Source organism: Patiria miniata, unplaced genomic scaffold, assembly GCF_015706575.1.
Source record: "Patiria miniata isolate m_02_andy unplaced genomic scaffold, ASM1570657v1 HiC_scaffold_3, whole genome shotgun sequence".
Lineage (NCBI taxonomy): Eukaryota > Metazoa > Echinodermata > Asteroidea > Valvatida > Asterinidae > Patiria > Patiria miniata.
The window spans coordinates 31,494,288-31,511,538 of record NW_024037069.1 but is presented as its reverse complement, the minus strand read 5'-3'; the positions used below and the strand labels follow the sequence as shown (position 1 = coordinate 31,511,538).

At 42.5% G+C, this 17,251-nt stretch overlaps 4 protein-coding genes across 5 annotated transcripts in view; 3 read left to right on the top strand and 1 right to left on the bottom strand.

Annotated features, from left to right (window-relative positions):
• The first annotated feature begins 541 nt into the window (after positions 1-541).
• On the top strand, positions 542-1,564 carry LOC119736670 (adenosine receptor A1-like). The gene has a single exon (XM_038210686.1). It carries the CDS (start codon positions 542-544, stop codon positions 1,562-1,564), a length of 1,023 nt encoding a protein of 340 aa, XP_038066614.1.
• A 4,111-nt stretch (positions 1,565-5,675) lies between these two features.
• On the top strand, positions 5,676-6,692 carry LOC119736669 (trace amine-associated receptor 6-like). The gene has a single exon (XM_038210684.1). The coding sequence runs from the start codon at positions 5,676-5,678 to the stop codon at positions 6,690-6,692; it is 1,017 nt and encodes a 338-aa protein (XP_038066612.1).
• Positions 6,693-10,459: 3,767 nt separating this feature from the next.
• Positions 10,460-11,476, top strand: LOC119736668 (muscarinic acetylcholine receptor M3-like). Its single transcript, XM_038210683.1, has one exon. The coding sequence runs from the start codon at positions 10,460-10,462 to the stop codon at positions 11,474-11,476; it is 1,017 nt and encodes a 338-aa protein (XP_038066611.1).
• Positions 11,477-13,485: 2,009 nt separating this feature from the next.
• The window catches only part of LOC119736413 (transmembrane prolyl 4-hydroxylase-like), a 33,796-nt gene continuing 30,030 nt past the window's right edge, over positions 13,486-17,251 (bottom strand). For both annotated transcript variants that reach the window (XM_038210432.1, XM_038210433.1), the window contains 4 exons: positions 16,839-16,945; positions 16,063-16,153; positions 15,022-15,139; positions 13,486-13,939 (listed from right to left, as the gene is read on the bottom strand). In XM_038210432.1, the coding sequence (XP_038066360.1) occupies positions 13,656-13,939; positions 15,022-15,139; positions 16,063-16,153; positions 16,839-16,945 (600 nt within the window). In that variant the 3' untranslated portion in view covers positions 13,486-13,655. The remainder of the gene's footprint in view (positions 13,940-15,021; positions 15,140-16,062; positions 16,154-16,838; positions 16,946-17,251) is intronic.

The following is a 17,251-nucleotide window of genomic DNA, read 5'->3' as shown; positions in this document are numbered from 1 at the left end:
CGGTCGTAACATCTTTAATATCTTCACCAATAAATCAGAATTACTACTCCAGGCTGAACCATTAGTTGAAGCCCAGTACCGTGAACTTACATATTATGCACACAGAGGTAATGACTCCATATCCATCATTCTGTCATTTTCACCAGCTAAAAGCTTGACAATGTTGACACTAATGTGCGGTTTCTTAATTACCGACGAAAGGGGCGTATTAATCAACCCAATAACGGTGTCTCTCGTCAAAGCGTCAGTTCCAATTTTGCCTCCGTCATTCCTGATAAGGCCTTTTTAGATCTAAAATGATGTATTCATGGTAGCGCCTTGTGCTATGCGTGTAAGCCTACCACAGTTTATATTGAGAGATGCAACCGGTTAACGTATAATGACGTACCGGTACGTGCGAATTTAGTCGTTGCATCATGTCATGAAAAGGTTCACAGTGGTATGGACAACAGTAACGGGGGTTTCTTGAACGCAGTGACAGTTTTTTGTTGTAACATTTGATTCTTTTGGTGACTGAAATCTTCTGATAGGAACGCATATTATGGAGAATGAAGTGATCGTGAATGTGTCTGCACCATCCGTGAGCGATGATGAGCCCACAGTCCATCCGGCCTTGTTGGCCGGCTACATCTTCGTGATTTTCATCGCAGTAGCAACAAGTCTGGTCTACGTATGGTTGATAGCTACAGTTGTCATGGAGCACACCCTCCATAGTGTGTCCAACTATTTCATGGCCAGTCTTTGTGTGTCCCTGATCGTCATAGGAATTTTGATTTCATGGTGGGTTGTGATCCTGATGTCAAACATGACACATTCCGCGCTCAAACTCGCAGTAGTCACAAGTTCAACCTACTTTGGTGTTCTCGGCTACTTCTTGAGTTCGGTGGTCATAGCGGCTGACCGCTACCTGAAGATCTCCCGGCCCCTGCAGTATCTCCGGCTAGTGACGCCCACGCGTTGCACCGTGCTGATCGGTGCGTTATGGTGCCTTTCTCTGGTCCTCGGACTTGCCATGTTCCTCTTCGCCATGTTGAATTTGGACACCGATAGCCAACAATTCTACAGCAGTTTCCTGCAGGGGGAAGGTTTTCGAATCCCAATTATCGTCATGTCGGATCTGACAATCTTCCCCAGTATGATCGCGGTAACTTTTCTGATAGCAGCTCTCGTTCGCATCGCTAGGCAACAGCGGCGCAAGATACGGGATGAAATGCTGATGCTAAAGCATCTTCAAGATCGTGTGCAGCGGACGGAGCAGGAAGGCAACGACGAGAACGCGCCGCAGCCTCGACTGAACCACTCGGCCAACAAAACCACCGTGTTCTTCATCGTTCATTTCTCTGCATTTGTGGTGGCTTGGCTACCAGTTAGTGTAGCCATGAACATGGTAATTTTCAGTGACCTGACTTCAGCCGTTCTCGACCCTCTCATGACTGTCGGTTCCATTTTTGCTATTTTCGACACCTTCTGGGGCACCTTGTTCCTCGCCTATGCGCACCCGGAGCACCGACAGGCAGCAAGGAGTAACTTAAAGAGGATGAAGCGACTTATCTGTGATCGTTAAAGCGAGAAGTGATTCCAGACTGCCAACTCTAGGGGCCATTAAACATTATCAAGTTCCTATCTTAAAACACTGACTTGCCTATTTAATGCAATCTGAACACGTGTATGCCTAGTTCAGTGACAGTGTGTGGAATCCGTGGGTCTGCCCCTCTCGGACTGTGCCCACAGATGGCTTTTTTGTGTTTCATCGGTAACTAGGTTTTTGGCAATGACTGGTTGCAGCCTTCACAGACCACGGATCTGTCATTTTCAAAATGAAAGCAGTCTTGTGACAGATGATGAGGCCGTGCCTCATCTAGCGTGCACTAGTGGGAAACAAATCTAGTTTTCGGCACATGTATTTCCCACATGAAGACTTGTTTTATAGAAAGTGCAACAGGACTGGAGAAACATACCAAAAACTGAACTGTTGCTATCCGACGAGACCTGGAATTGTCGCACAGCTTTTTAAAAATATTATTTAGCAATAGCTGACAGTGAACTTTTACATATGATTTCATTAGTTACCGATTCAATTGAATCCTTGTGTATAGATCAGTCCAACTCGTACCGTGAAGTTTCGCTGGTTCTCTTGCGAACAATTGTTTTAGAACAGCTTTGTGCTTCGGTATCTACTTTTATTCCGTGTGATATTAATTTGTAATCAAAAATAATATTTGTATAAAAACAAAATCAGTGAGGGGTTGAACTTAATGTTTAACTTTTTTGTTACGCTATACGAAGGGGAAGACTCACATGAATAATCGCATAAACAGTGGATGGTAACCAATCATACTAACCCTTTTAGCCACTAGCCTGACGTATCTGTAACTGGTAGTCATGCATAGTCACAATGGGAGTATGCTTCATAAACGTATATATATGTCATGGTTTATTTTAGTCTGGTTCCCAGACCAAAAGATTCTGACTATTTCTGATGAATCTTAGATCATGCAGATACGCGCTAGTATATCTAGTGCATCGTTAGTGCCATTTTATATGGGCTGCCGCAAGCGCAAAATTGAAGCCGCGGTTGACAACATATTTTTTCGAAAAGTCACCAGAACTCCCTTAATACATATTCATAAATACCTAAAAGACAGTTTACGCATTCCTATTGGTCGAGAGCCCGTCACGTGGCCGGTCTTAAACGGATGATAAAGATATGCCTAGCTGGTCTTAGAGGTATAGTCCATCATTTGTAATTTGTGCATTTTGTTCGTTTGAAGCAACAAAAGTGCTCCAAATGTAAACAAGGGTGCTGAACAACTAACCTGATGAAGTTTCAGCTCAGCTTCAGCTGTATATTTCGAGAAAAACAACATTCTAGGATCTCAATTTCAAATCAAAAGTTGCTGAATCATGTTTTGAATCGGGCCTGAATTCAGCGTCCGAGACACGTTCTCACTGAGCCGATTGCAGCTACGCGATGTCGCGCACCGATCCGGCGAATTATAGCAACCACACGCCCGTGTGCGTCGTGTCAACGCTTGCGCGCGCTTCGCTGAATGGAACAAACGAACTACAAACGGAAATTTCCAACGGTGCTTCTTAAAGATATAGTCCATCATTTGTAATTCGTGCATTTTGTTCGTTTGAAGCAACAAAAGTGTTCACAATCTAATGAAGGGTACTCAACAACTAACCTGATGAAGTTTCAGCTCAGCTAATCAGCTGTATATTCCGAGAAAAACAGCATTCTATGATCTCAATTTCAAATCAAAAGCTGCTGAATCATGTTTTGAATTGTTTTGAATTGCAGCTATACTCGATGTCGCGCACTGATCCGACGAATTATAGCAACCGCGCGTGCCTGTGCGTCGTGCCAATGCTTGCGCGCGCTGCGCGGAATATCAAATCGAACTACTTATTTAAATTTTCCTACGGTGCGTCTTAAGACGCACCGTTGGAAAGGCCTTCTTTCGTTGATTACTTCAAAATGATAGCTTGCCAGAAAGATTAATTTCACAGGGAGTTTAGTGCTCTTACTATCTTTCAACCAAGTATGTTTTCCAAAAATAATACGCCAGTTACTTTTTCGGATGACTGCAAAATATGGACCATAGCTTTAAGACGCACCATTGGAAAGGCCTTCTATCGTTGATTTCTTCAAAATGACAGCTTGCCAGAAAGAATAATTTCACAGGGAGTTTAGTCCCATTACTATTTTTCAACCAAAAATGTTTTTCAACAATAATTACGTCAGTTAGTTTTTGGATAGCTGCAAATGATGGACTCCGGCTTTAAACACTTTTCCAGTGTCACATGAAATTTGGACTCCCATGAAATCCGGTGCCTTTTAACGTTTCATTGGTTGAACGTTCACATTCCTCACGTATGTATGCGCAGGGCTGGAGAAAAGGAACAAATGGTTTGCCGTTTTTTAAACAGTAAAAGAGGGCAGTTTCGGAGAAGACTGTTCCCAGATTTGATGAAGATGTTTCACGTTTCTTAAAGGAGGATGTAATATGGTTTATGGTTTATTAAAAAACATGACATTTAGCAGTTAGAAACTGAATTGCATGACATTTACAACATTAAACAAAAACTATGAAGCTCAAATAGGTACATGTATATGTATTTAGACTTTGAACTTTAAAAAAAGCCTCCTCGGCATTCTGTACGAGGATAGAGTCTCGGCCTTACTTGAAATGCATTTCTGTAGAGAAAAAAATGAAATGGACTTAAATTGTACATTATTGTTTAAATAAAAAAATATACAATTTCGTAATAATGCTGGAACCGTTCAAAATGTTGGTAGATCATCTCGTAGCATAGGATGAACTGCTCCTGTTGATGTGAAACCAGCCCAAGGAACAGAAAAAAATGATGTCAGTTTAAGTAATTCTAGGGAGCATAATGTTACACGAATTTCAAATTGGTCATAGAAAACGTCAGTGTTGTGGGACTCTCGTGACTCGGACTCGACTCGAGTCACATTGGAAAATGACTCAGACTCGGACTCGACCATGATGACTCGGACTCGAGCTTGGTGACTCGTGACCCGAGTCACGTATTTTCATCAAAAGAAAAAAAAAACCATAAGGTTACGTATTTGTGTGACGAACGTAGCATGTTTTTTTACTCCATAGACCAAACACGGCGCCGCGGAAAATCGCATCCAGGGTCTGCTCACGCACGCCTTGCGGCGCCTGCACGACCAGCACCAGGTCCCGGTGTCATTCCAAAAAGTGTCCGGTACCAAAGAGTGTCTGCTAACGGCGCACACCGGACGCCCTCTATAGTCAATAGCAACCGAGACTGGAATGAGATATCGAACCAAAAAAAATCAGCCCGCCTAAAATAAATGAATTAACGAGCCGACAATAATTCAGTTCTCGCAGGGTAGACTGCCTGGTTCCCGCTCCTATTTTAATCGATTAACGGTATGCAGGGACCAGAAACCAGTCTACTAGCAAAGTGGATCTGTTATGGCGCAAAATCATCACCCGCCAAAAAGTAGTATTTTCCCCCCGTTAAAATTAACTATACAAGTGAAAAATCCGTTAGGAGAACAAACTTTAATTCGTCGGAGAGCACGGTCGTAACAACTTTAATATCTACACCAATCAATCAGCATTACTTCTCCAGGCTAAACGATGAATCCGAATATAATTTTGTGAACTTACATTTTATGCTCACAGAGGGCGCAGGCAATTCATACTCCATATCCATTATTCTGTCATTTTCACCTGACAAAAGCTTGGTAGTGATTACAGTGGCGTGGTTAATTACCGACGAAAGGGGCCTATTATAAAATCCAATAAACAAGAACTGCTGTCTCAGAGACTCCATCAAAGCTTCAGTTCTCATTTTGTCTCCGTCATTCCTGATTAGGCCTTTCCAGAAAAAAAGTACCTTTTCCTTAGAATGATGTATTTATGAAAGCGCCCGGTGCTGGCTGTGCGTGCGATCCCTATCAAGACAGTTTATAATTGAGAGATGCATTTTAGTCGTTGCATCAGTCAGTCGCATACAAAAAAGGTATCCCACTGATACGGAGAACACTTTTACCTCTAGTTTTCAGTGAGAAAGTATGGATTTTTTGTGTGTTTTAGAATGCCCTGACAGGTTATTTTGTGTCAATTTCGATGGTTTTGGTAGCTGAAATGTTTTGAAAGGAAGGCCTAATTATGGAGAAAGAACTGATCGTGAATGCCTCTGCGTCATCCATGAGCGATGAGCCAGTCCATCCGGCCTTGTTGGCCGGCTGCATCTTCGTGATTTTCATCGCAGCAGCAACAAGTCTCGTCTACGTGTGGTTGATAGCCACAATCGCTACAGAACACATCCTCCATAAAGTGTCCAACTATTTCATGGCCAGTCTTTGTGCGTCCCTGATCGTCTTGGAAAGTGTGACTGTATGGTGGTCTGTGATCCTGATGTCAAACTTAAACCACTCCGCGCTCAAACTCGCAGTAGCCTCAGGTTTCACCTTCTTTGGACTTCTCAGTTACTTCTTGAATTCGGTGGTCATAGCGGCTGACCGGTACCTGAAGATCTCCCGGCCCCTGCAGTATCTCCGTCTAGTGACTCACACGCGTTGCACCGCGGTGATCGGTGCGTCCTGGTGCCTGCCTCTGCTCATCGGACTAGCCGTGTTCCTCACAGCCATATTGAATTTTGACCCCAACAGCCAAGAGTCATTCAGCAGTTTCGTGCAGGGGGAAGGTTTTCGAATCCCAATGGTCGTCATGTCGGATCTGACAATCTTCCCCAGTATGATCGCGACAACCTTTTTGATAGCTGCTCTCGTTCGCATTGCTAGGCAACAGCGGCGCAAGATACGGGATGAAATGCTGATGCTGAAGCATCTTCAAGATCGTGCGCAGCGGACGGAGCAGGAAGGCAACGATGAGAACGCGCCGCAGCCTCGACCGAACCACTCGGCCAACAAAACCACCGTGTACTTCATCGTACACTTCTCCGCATTTGTCGTGGCTTGGCTACCGCAGAGTGTAGTCATGAACATTGGTTTTCTCAGTGACCTGACTTCAGCCGTTCTGAACCCTCTCATGGCCGTCGGTGCCATTATTGCCATGTTTGACACCTTCTGGGGCACCTTGTCCCTCGCCTACGCGCAGCCGGAGCACCGACAGGCAGCAAGGAGTAACTTAAAGAGGATGAAGCGACTGATCTGTGATCGTTAAAGCGAGAAGTGATTCCAGACTGCCAACTCTAGAGGCCATTAAACATTATCCAGTTTCGATCTTAAAACACTGACTTTCCTATTCAATGCAATCTGAACACCTGTATGACTAGTTCAGTGACTGTGCGTTGAATCTGTGGGTCCGCCCCTCTCGGACTTTGCCCATATGGCTTTTTTGTGTTTCATCGGTGGCTAGGTTTTTGTCAATGACTGGTTGCAGCCTTCACAGACCACGGATCAGTCATTTTCAAGATGAAGGCAGTCTTGTGAGAGATGATGAGGCCGTGCCTCATCTTGCGTGCACCAGAGGGAAACAAATCCAGTTTTCGGCACATGACTGTATTTCCCACATAAAGACTTGTTTTATAGAAAGTGCAATAGGCCTGGAGAAGCATACGAAAAAACTGAACTGTTGCTAAATAGCTGACAGTGAACTTTTACGTATGGTTTTATTAGTTACCGATTCAATTGAATCCCTGTGTATAGATCAGTCCAACTCGTACCGTGAAGTTTCGCTGGTTCTCTTGCGAACAATTGTTTTAGAATAGCTTTGCTTCGGCATCTACTTTTATTCCGTGTGATATCAATTTGTAATCAAAAATAATATTTGTATAAAAACAAAATCAGTGAGGGGTTGAACTTAGTGTTTGACTTATTTGTTACGAAGGGGAAGACTCACATGAATAATTACATAAACAGTGAATGGTAACCAATCATACTTACCCTTTTAGCCACTAGCCTGACGTATCTGTAACTGGTAGTCATGCATAGTCACAACGGGAGTATGCTTCATAAACGTATATATATGTCATGGCTTACCTTAGTTTGATTCCCAGACAAAAGATTCTTAGTATTTCCTGATGAATCTTAGATCAGCTCAGGTAGCCGCTAGTTTTTATAGACCTTTCTTTTGTTTGTTAACATTGGCGCCATTTTACACGGGGGCGGACTATTTTGACGTTGGTGGCGCCACTTACATCCCTATCGGGCCACGCACACCCCTGTTATACTACCCGGAAGTAGGCCACATACATCATTATTAAGGTCAAATAATAAGCGTCATTAACAGACATTGTTCATTGAGTGCACATTCACAGCCAAAATCCACAACTTAATGACCTACATCAATCAGTCAGAATATCTCTCACGGTTAAACGATCAATCCGAGTCCCGTACCATGAACTTACATAATTATGATCCTCACATGAGGCAATCACTTTATGGATCCATTATTCTGTCAATTTTCCCAAACAAAAGCTAGATAGCGGTTGCAGTATAACGTGCGGTTTGTTCTTTACCAACAAATGGGGCATATTAAAGTAACCAATATGCTTTACCATCTAATCTCATCAAAGCGTCAGTTCTAAATTTGTCTTCGTCATTCCTGATTAGACCTTTTCATACCTTGTGGGGTACTAAAGTGGTATTTCATGAAACAGATATATGGATTTTACTCAAAAACTTGGAATTTCCAAGGTTGGTTGATGAGTCGCAAATGGAAGAGTTTAGAAAAAGGGATATTAAGTCGGAATTTCAGCCAAGGAATTAATTCTGGTTAAAATAAGAGCATTTTTGAAATTAGTGTGCGACATTGCAACATTTTAGTACACGAGAACAAAGGAAATACCGCACTTCTATGCCTGTGTAAGGGTGGGAGCGTGCACTAGTGGGAAACAAATCCAATTTCGTGCACATATATTTTTCACATCTAAAGACTTGTTATATGGAAAGTGCAACACCAGGACTGGAAAAACTGAACAGTTAATGGTAACCAATCATACTTACCCTTTAGTCACGAGCCTGACGTATCTGTAACTGGTAGTCATCCTTACAATGGGAATCTTCTTCATAACGTATCTATATGTCATGGCTTATCTTAGTCTGGTTCCCAGATCAACAATTCTGACTATTCCTGATGAATCTTAGGTCAGCTCAGGTAGCCGCTAGTATCTATACACTCAAACTCGTCCCCAGGGTGTCGAGCAGTACGCGCCCACCACTACCTGATCTCTCACCCTGGTATTGGATCATTTGCATGTGCAAGATTTTTGAACACGTATGCAAATGAGAACAGTCTGGTTCCTAGATATGCGTTACACATTAGCGTTTGGTTTTGTATGCGGTGTCTGGGGTAAAAACAGAGTCAATTCGTAGCAGCGCGAGCACGGCGTGAGTTACGAAAACACGATTTTTGAAATCAAACTGTTACGATCTTATCGAGACAACATGCAGTATCATATTTCATATTAATATGAGCAAATTGGAAAGGAAATTAGTATTTTCGAGAAGGCGTGGACGAATGATCGCGAAAACACGTACTGCACGTTGTGAATAATATAACAGATCCGTTGATTATGACAATTTGGAAGATAATCGATGATTTTCCAAACTTATTTTAAATAAGTGTTTATTAAAAGAAAGATTATTCTGACCCTCACCTGACTCTTTTCAATTATCCTCTGTATAATTACTACACGCGCTATTTTTCAACCCTCAACCCTCAACCTTCAACATCAACATCAACATCAACAATCAACATCAACATCAACAATCAACAATCAACATCATCAATCAACAATTAATATCAACAATTATCATAAACCATCAACATCAATACTCATTAATCGCCATCAACAATCAATTATAAACAATCCACAACCCACATCAACAATCAACATCAATAATCAACAATCAAAAACATCAGCATCAGCAATCAACAATCAACATCAACCATCACCATTAACTAATCAACAATCAACAATCAACATTAACTCAACACCAATAATCAAAAATCCAATCAACAACCAACATTAACAATCAACATCAACAAACACCATCGACAAGAACATCAAGATCAACATCAACATCAAAAATCCAACCAATAACCAACATTAACAATCAACATCAAAAAACAACATCGAAAATCAACATCAAGAATTATCATCAACAATCAACATCAACAAACAACTTCAACAATCAGTTTCAAGAATCATCATCAAAAATCGACATCAATAATCAACATCAACAATCGACAATCAACAATGCGAAAGAGCCATATATTCTGTTAATTAAAAAGACATAAACCTCTGGTTTTTTCCTTTTTCTTTTTCTCTCTCTCTCTTTAGCTTGGGGGGGGGGGGGGTAAGCACCCCCGCCCTCCCCCTCGCTCGCGACGCCCACGTACACAGCCAAAATCCACAACTTAATAATTAACTACATCAATCAGTCAGAATATCGTCTCACGGCTAAATGAGTCCCGAATCGATTATGATCCTCACATCAGGCAATCACTTCGTGGATCCATTATTCCGTAAACTTCCCAAACAAAAGCTAAGTAGCGGTTACAGTCAGGCGCGGTTCGTTCTACAAAAAGGCATATTAAAAAATCCAATAAGCTTCAACTGCTAGGCAAAATATTTACCATCTCATCTCATCAAAGCTTCAGTTCTAATTTTTTCTCTGTCATTCCTGATTAAGCCTTTTGAGATGTAGAACGATGTTATAAAAGCGCACGCTGCTGTACGTGTTGGCCAATCACAGTTCATATTCGCGAGATACACCTGCCTAGCGCATACGTCCGAAGTTAGTCATTGCGTCAAGCAGTTGTACCAAAGTATCACGCCGCCGGTACGGGAGGCACTTCGTTTTTCCTCTTTTTTTCTGAAGTAGGTGAGATTTCTTTGCGCTTTTGAAAGCAGTAGGCCTAACAGGTTTTTTTTGCAAATTTCGGTGGTTTTGTGACTGAAATTTTCTGACGGAAGACCTATTATGGCGGAAGAAGTGATCGTAAATGTGTCTGCGCCATACGTGAGCGATGACCCAGTCCATCCGGCCTTGTTAGCCGGCTACATCTTCGTGATTTTCATCGCAGCAGCAACAAGTCTGGTCTACGTGTGGTTCATAGCTACAGTCGCTATGGAACACATCCTCCATAATGTGTCCAACTATTTCATGGCCAGTCTTTGTGTGTCCCTGATCGTCATAGGAATTTTGACTTTATGGTGGGCTGTGATCCTGATGTCAAATTTCAAACACTCCGCGCTCAAACTCGCAATAGCATCAAGTGCTTTCTTTGTTGGAGTTTTTGGCTACTTCTTGAATTCGGTGGTCATAGCGGCTGACCGGTACCTGAAGATCTCCCGGCCCCTGCAGTATCTCCGGCTAGCGACGCCCAGGCGTTGCACCGTGCTGATCGGTGCGTCGTGGTGCCTGCCTCTGGTCCTCGGTCTTGCCGCGTTCCTCTTCGCCATGTTGAATTTGGACACCGACAGCCAAGAGTCACTCAGCACTTTCCTGCAGAGCGAAGGTTTTCGAATCCCACTGGTCGTCATGTCGGATCTGACCATCTTCCCCAGTATGATCGCGGTAACCTTTCTGATAGCTGCCCTCGTGCGCATCGCTAGGCAACAGCGGCGCAAGATACGGGATGAAATGCTGATGCTAAAACATCTTCAAGATCGTGCGCAGCAGACGGAGCAGGAAGGCAACGATGAGAACGCGCCGCAGCCTCGACCGAACCACTCGGCCAACAAAACCACCGTGTACTTCATCGTACACTTCTCCGCATTCGTCGTGGCTTGGCTACCGGCTAGTGTATCAATGAACTTTGTAGATCTCAGTGACCTGACTTCAGCCGTTCTCAACCCTCTCATAACCGCCAATGCCATTATTGCCATGTTTCACACCTTCTGCGGCACCATGTTCCTGGCCTATGCGCAGCCGGAGCACCGACAGGCAGCTAGGAATAACTTGAAGAGGGTTAAACGACTCATTTGTGATCATTAAAGCGAAAAGTCAAGTCATTCTAGACTTCTCAGCTTATTATGTGAGGACTTACTGACACAAAGTGCCATATCAAGGAGAGAAACATAAGAAAAACTCTCTTTCCGTTGCGACATTGAATTGGGACTCATTTTGAGCACAGCCAGGCCTTTACTATTATACAATAGCTTTCTGCTATCTGTGAATCGTTACAGATGGTTTTATTAGTTACCGATTCAATTGAATCCTTATGTAGAATTCTTCTGTAGAACTCGTGAAGTTTCGCGCGTTTTCCGCGAACTGTTTCTTTTCAAGAATTCATTCTCCTTTAGTAGCTACTGGTTGTTCATGTTATAATAAATCAAAATAATATTTGCAAAAACAAACATTTTTTTTGTTCTGATGTCACCTTACAATTTAAAAAAATTACATACGATTTCTTTTATGAAGTTATGATTCCTGTCGATGGTTGTAGCAATTACTGTAGAAGCACATCCTGGAGGAAATAAAAGTAAATGGCAATATCATTTCTGCAGCACCTTAAAATAATAGCTCAAAAAAGTATAGGGCCACGATTGTGCTTGCCTAGGAAGGAGGCGACGACCTTTTTATTGTGAGCCACAAGTACCTTGCGCCCATGGGCATCGCCAGGATTTTTTCTAGAGGGGGTAAAGCACATTTCCCTCCGAAATAAAAAAATTACATACGATTTCTTTTATGAAGTTATGATTCCTGTCGATGGTTGTAGCAATTACTGTAGAAGCACATCCTGGAGGAAATAAAAGTAAATGGCAATATCATTTCTGCAGCACCTTAAAATAATAGCTCAAAAAAGTATAGGGCCACGATTGTGCTTGCCTAGGAAGGAGGCGACGACCTTTTTATTGTGAGCCACAAGTACCTTGCGCCCATGGGCATCGCCAGGATTTTTTCTAGAGGGGGTAAAGCACATTTCCCTCCGAAATACCTGCACTTATGCAGCGAATTCTCGAATTATCATTTTTCAAGGGGGTGGGGGCAGGGACGTTCCCTCTTACCCATTAGATTAACCGCAATATGACTCCGCGGGGGGGGGGGGGCACTTGCCCCTGCCCCCTTGCGACGTCCATGCTTGCGCCAACGCTAGCAGGTGGTTTGGTTTAGAATCCTCCTTGAGGACTAGCTAATTTCATTGAAAATGTAATTTAATTTGAATAACAAGCTTACACTCTTGTTGTGAGATCAACGTAATTCTACATTGATATTTGACTAAGAACAGTCCGGAAATTTCTGCTTGTGAGTCATAAAGAGACTCATATAGCAACACCAAATGATTCGTTTTTGTAGCGTTGAGAATTGCTTTCATGTTATATCGCAACCAATAATCATCTCATTGATAAGGCCCCCCCCCAAAAAGTCTCCGGTTTCTGATATGGAGCTTGCCCAAAAAATGGTGCGGCGACGCGGCTTTTTTTTTTTTTACCTGATTGTTTTGCTTCAAATGTCGGCTGATGACTGCAAATGGTGCCCGACTAAACTTAGTGCAAATATGGGAGTCCAGAGAGGCCACATAAAGCTTATTCTCGACCATAACCCAATCTAAAAACACGTTAAAATTGTGCAGCAGCAGGATTCCAGTCAAACCAGTGAGTTTGGCGGTTTGAGACATCATCTTTCATTGAAAAAAAAAACGTTTTCATTTTGCCGACGCGCATGGCTACGGCGACGCGCGCGCACACCAGAAACCGGAGACTTTTTTTATTTTGGCCTAAGCGCACATCACCAAATAAATAGTTATACCTGTACATTTCAAGGAACACTTGGAATGTTATTTTAGCACTTTTCCTCAGACAATGAAGACTAATGCATCAGACGATGCACTGAATAGTTTGATGACCTTTTCCCTACCAATGTTGGCTGTTTCGTATAGCGTCAAAGCCGATATACATGACAGGTTATTTATACACGACAAGTTATTACGGGTCGAAAAGGACACATGCTGCAGAAAGACCAACGATTGGCAATAAATTTACAGGCAAACTTTGCGGCAAACCTCCAGTATCATGGTCGTTCCCACGCACACTTTTATCACAATTTGCAGACTGCGGCCAGTATTTCAGGGTTCAGGCAAAGAACCCACTTGCCCAAAAAAGGAGTCCTCGCGTTGCTCTCAAAAATGTTTAGTAAGTCCAAAGGAGAGAATTCCTCCTTCGTGATATAAGTGTTACAGTTCGTCTCCGCTCGAACAAGTGTCAGTCTTTGCCCTGAAAACACTAAACAGTTCACTGAGGAGATCCGTCTTGCTAGCGACTCTCTGGGGCAGCGAGAGTTCCACGGAGGCTTTGGTTTGCTCCTCCTCGCTTAGAGTCCGCTGGACATTCCTGAGGAATTGCGTCTGGCGCTCATACGAGTCGTCCACCCAGATCCAATTGTTGGCGATCCATTTGGTGCCTTGTAGGACCTCACAGCCACCGTGGAGGGAGAACAGGTTCAGGTCTCCCAGCCAACCTGAGATAGTAGGGGAACAAATCAGTGTTATTCTGGTTTGTGGGAAATGAATCCGTAGTATTTGTTGAAGACGTTCAAAATCCACAAGAGGGCGCTGACACAAGGTCGCAACCACCGCACGCTATATATAGAGCCAGGCGATTGACAAAATGTATCTTCCGCAGTGGTTATTGATAGCGCCCTCTTGTGGCAGTTTGTTCTGACGTAACCGGCTCCAAGGCTAGTCTGGTTCACTGTCCCTACGGGGACAGCAGTGAATCCAAAATGCATTAGCATGTTTTCCTCCTAATGTATGCAAATTATATGCATGACGTGCATCGGTCTGAATCCCGCCTCTTGATATGAATTCAAAATCACCACGGAATGTTTATGTGCAACCAGCCTATTGCAAAATAGCAATAGGCCACGAATGTGCAGTTTCTGAGGTGATGATGAGCTTCGATTTTTGTTAAATTCGAAAGTGTCTCTGGCAAATTATCATTAAAGAGAGGGGCAATACTGTTCAGTATTCAAAACCTATGCAGGTAAAATGCTTGAAAGTTGCCTTTCAAAGTCGCAATTTTGCGTACTTCTGTGGTAAGATATATATTTTTTTATATTTCCATTTTAAAAAGTTTCGTCCATGCACAAAGCTGAATAGTGATTCAAAAATATACAATCGTGCTACGCGCGCGCAGAGGTAATCGAATCAATGGCTTTAAATATGAGTTAGCTACGAGGTCCCCATATTTTTAGGGGGGGGGGGCGGCGGGAAACAGTCTATTCCAAGGCTTTATAAGGGGATTCTAAATATTAATTCAGTTGATGTTTAGGTTTGGTAGGCGCCAGTGTCATGTGAACAAAGAGGGCATGTTTCTGCCCAGTTTCAGCTGTATACCCGTTGTGCAGCAAGTGTGTATACTCCGAGAGGAGTACCTGATGACTAACAATCTGCAACATTTTTGCGGATCAAAACTCGAACCAAGATAATCTGCCTGGATAATAATTTGATCTTCTAGTAGTTACGATTTCTAACAAAAAAGGGAGAAAAATACGGGAATAAAAAAAGGAACTGCGAGTTGAAGGATTGCAGACCACGCTACCTGTTGTCTCGTTAATGTAGTGGTTGTACCACATAATAGCTTTGCCTTTCTCTGGTTTGATGTACAAGTTGGCGTCATGGCAGTGGTCACTCAAGTCATAGATCTCCGTCTTTGTTGCCTACAAATAAAGTATGGAAGAAAGACCTTTTAAAAGAAAAAAATACACACGCACAACCGTTCACGTTTGTTTATGGCGTAAATCAAGGATTTTCTTTTGTTCCTCTTCCCTTTTCCTTTGTTTGTCCTCTAATTTTTTTTCGCAACAGCTCTCATTAGTTGTGTTCACGTTTTCTAATCGAGGTTGTCCTCGATTTGGTTCGTGTCCTCGATTCACCGATGATGTTGCATGTGTGTGTCCTCGATTTACACCATAAACAAACGCAAGTCGTGTTTTACTATACACTTTTAAAACAGCTTGGTTAACATAGTCATGAGGACCTGCCCCTTTCCTCCTTTTGTTCCCTTTTGTTAAGTTTGTTTGTAACTTTTTCTGGACAGCTCCCATAAGGTTTGTACACGACGTTTTCCCGAGGACTAGTGCCCAGGCCCTCGGGCCCATTGTTATTGCCGGCATTGTCCCATTGTCCCAAGTCCTCAATCTGAATAACCAACCCACATCTTTGTAAACACCGGCAATCAGTGGACCCCATATTGTCTCTAATCCTCATTCCCTTGTTTGTACTCCAACTTTTTAGCAACAGCTCTCATTGGTTTTGTACACGAATTTCAATCGTGGACGTTCGGCCAATCGAGGACGTATTGTTTGTGCCCTAACCCTTTTTTTCCGGGTCCACGATTACCGGTGCTTACATACTCACACAATGTAGGCCGTCACTTTTTGTACACTTGTCACATTTTCGCTTAATGTTTGAATGAAGTCTTTCAGAATGAAGTCTTTTGCTGTGAAGGACATTCACGATGTTTTCTTTTGGCCTCCGTAATTACCAACAATCATCAACAAACGAGCCTGTTTTTTTAGGGGGTGGGGAGGGGGGGGGGTTAGATATGAAGTGAATGATTCATAAATGTACGTTGCCTTACCCTGTCCGAATAAGTACCATTGTCCGCTATAGGGAAGGCAGTCTCGCCTCCGCTGACATCGTCATCAAGGTAGTAAAGTATGGTCATAAACCTAGACGAAAATTGGCAGTAATGTGTAATATAAATTCCAAAGTTTATAATCGATCTGCTTCACTCCAATCAACTTGTCTTTTTATCAGACGAACACTCTTCACTTTTTGTCGCAGTTTTGACGCAGGGAAAAAAATCTGTATCAGGCACGCATCGCACTTGATTCGTCTCTGCGAAAACAGCCACAATTTTGGTGCAAATTTAGAATACAACTTCCTTCCAACAATCCTTTGGATAAAAGGATAGTTGTCAAAAGCAAACCATTAAATTATAAAAAATAAACCTAGAGGATTGGCGTTTGTTTTTGAGAAAACAAGGGGGTGATTTGGCTCGAAACTACTGGGCAATACGTCCGGTTCAATGGTAAGAATATGTTTATAAACAAAAACAAAAAACCAGGAGAAGTACAAAATTCTAATTTCGGTTGAACTATTTATTTATTTGAACAAAGACATCCTTTTGAGATAAATAGATTTCATTTACATTTTATTTACTACACGCTACTTCTGGTTTGATGAAATCGTCAGTCAAAAATGTGCAAAATGAATGCTGCATTCGTTCGAGCGAAGTTAGAAAAACTACGGTAAAATAGTTCGCGCCCGAACTAGCTCAACTGCTTGGTTCTCTGGCGGTAAAGCAGTCGAGCGCCCTCATTTGTTTTTAACCCGACATACATATATACATACCGGCAGAATCGACCAGAAACTCCGTTCAACATACAATCCATCTCACCGTCCAACTCATTGGAATCGTAGTGGGCGTGGAAATGACCGCCAGGCTCGTAACGGACGACCTGATGAAAGGTTAAAGGTCAGTGTCAAAAAAAATACCATGCATTCTACAATTTCAGGGCTACACAATTAACATATACGTTTTCTGTAGCACTGTGAATTGCAAAAAAATGTACAAACCGTCCACATATAATTCTATTCTCATGATCATTTGGATACTTTGTTTGTGGTCATGCGTTCTTTCATCTCACTGAAGATTGTTTTAAGGAGATTTGGCAAACAAGGTATGTTGATATTTTGTACTTGTGTAACGTCAGACCAGTCCTACGCTATTTGGACAAGGTCCCTCCATTTCTCACAATATTGAC

What these genes read in the sequence shown, in the direction of transcription:
- LOC119736670 (XM_038210686.1), top strand. Translation starts at nt 542, where the DNA reads ATGGAGAATGAAGTGATCGTGAATGTGTCTGCACCATCCGTGAGCGAT.
- LOC119736669 (XM_038210684.1), top strand. Translation starts at nt 5,676, where the DNA reads ATGGAGAAAGAACTGATCGTGAATGCCTCTGCGTCATCCATGAGCGAT.
- LOC119736668 (XM_038210683.1), top strand. Translation starts at nt 10,460, where the DNA reads ATGGCGGAAGAAGTGATCGTAAATGTGTCTGCGCCATACGTGAGCGAT.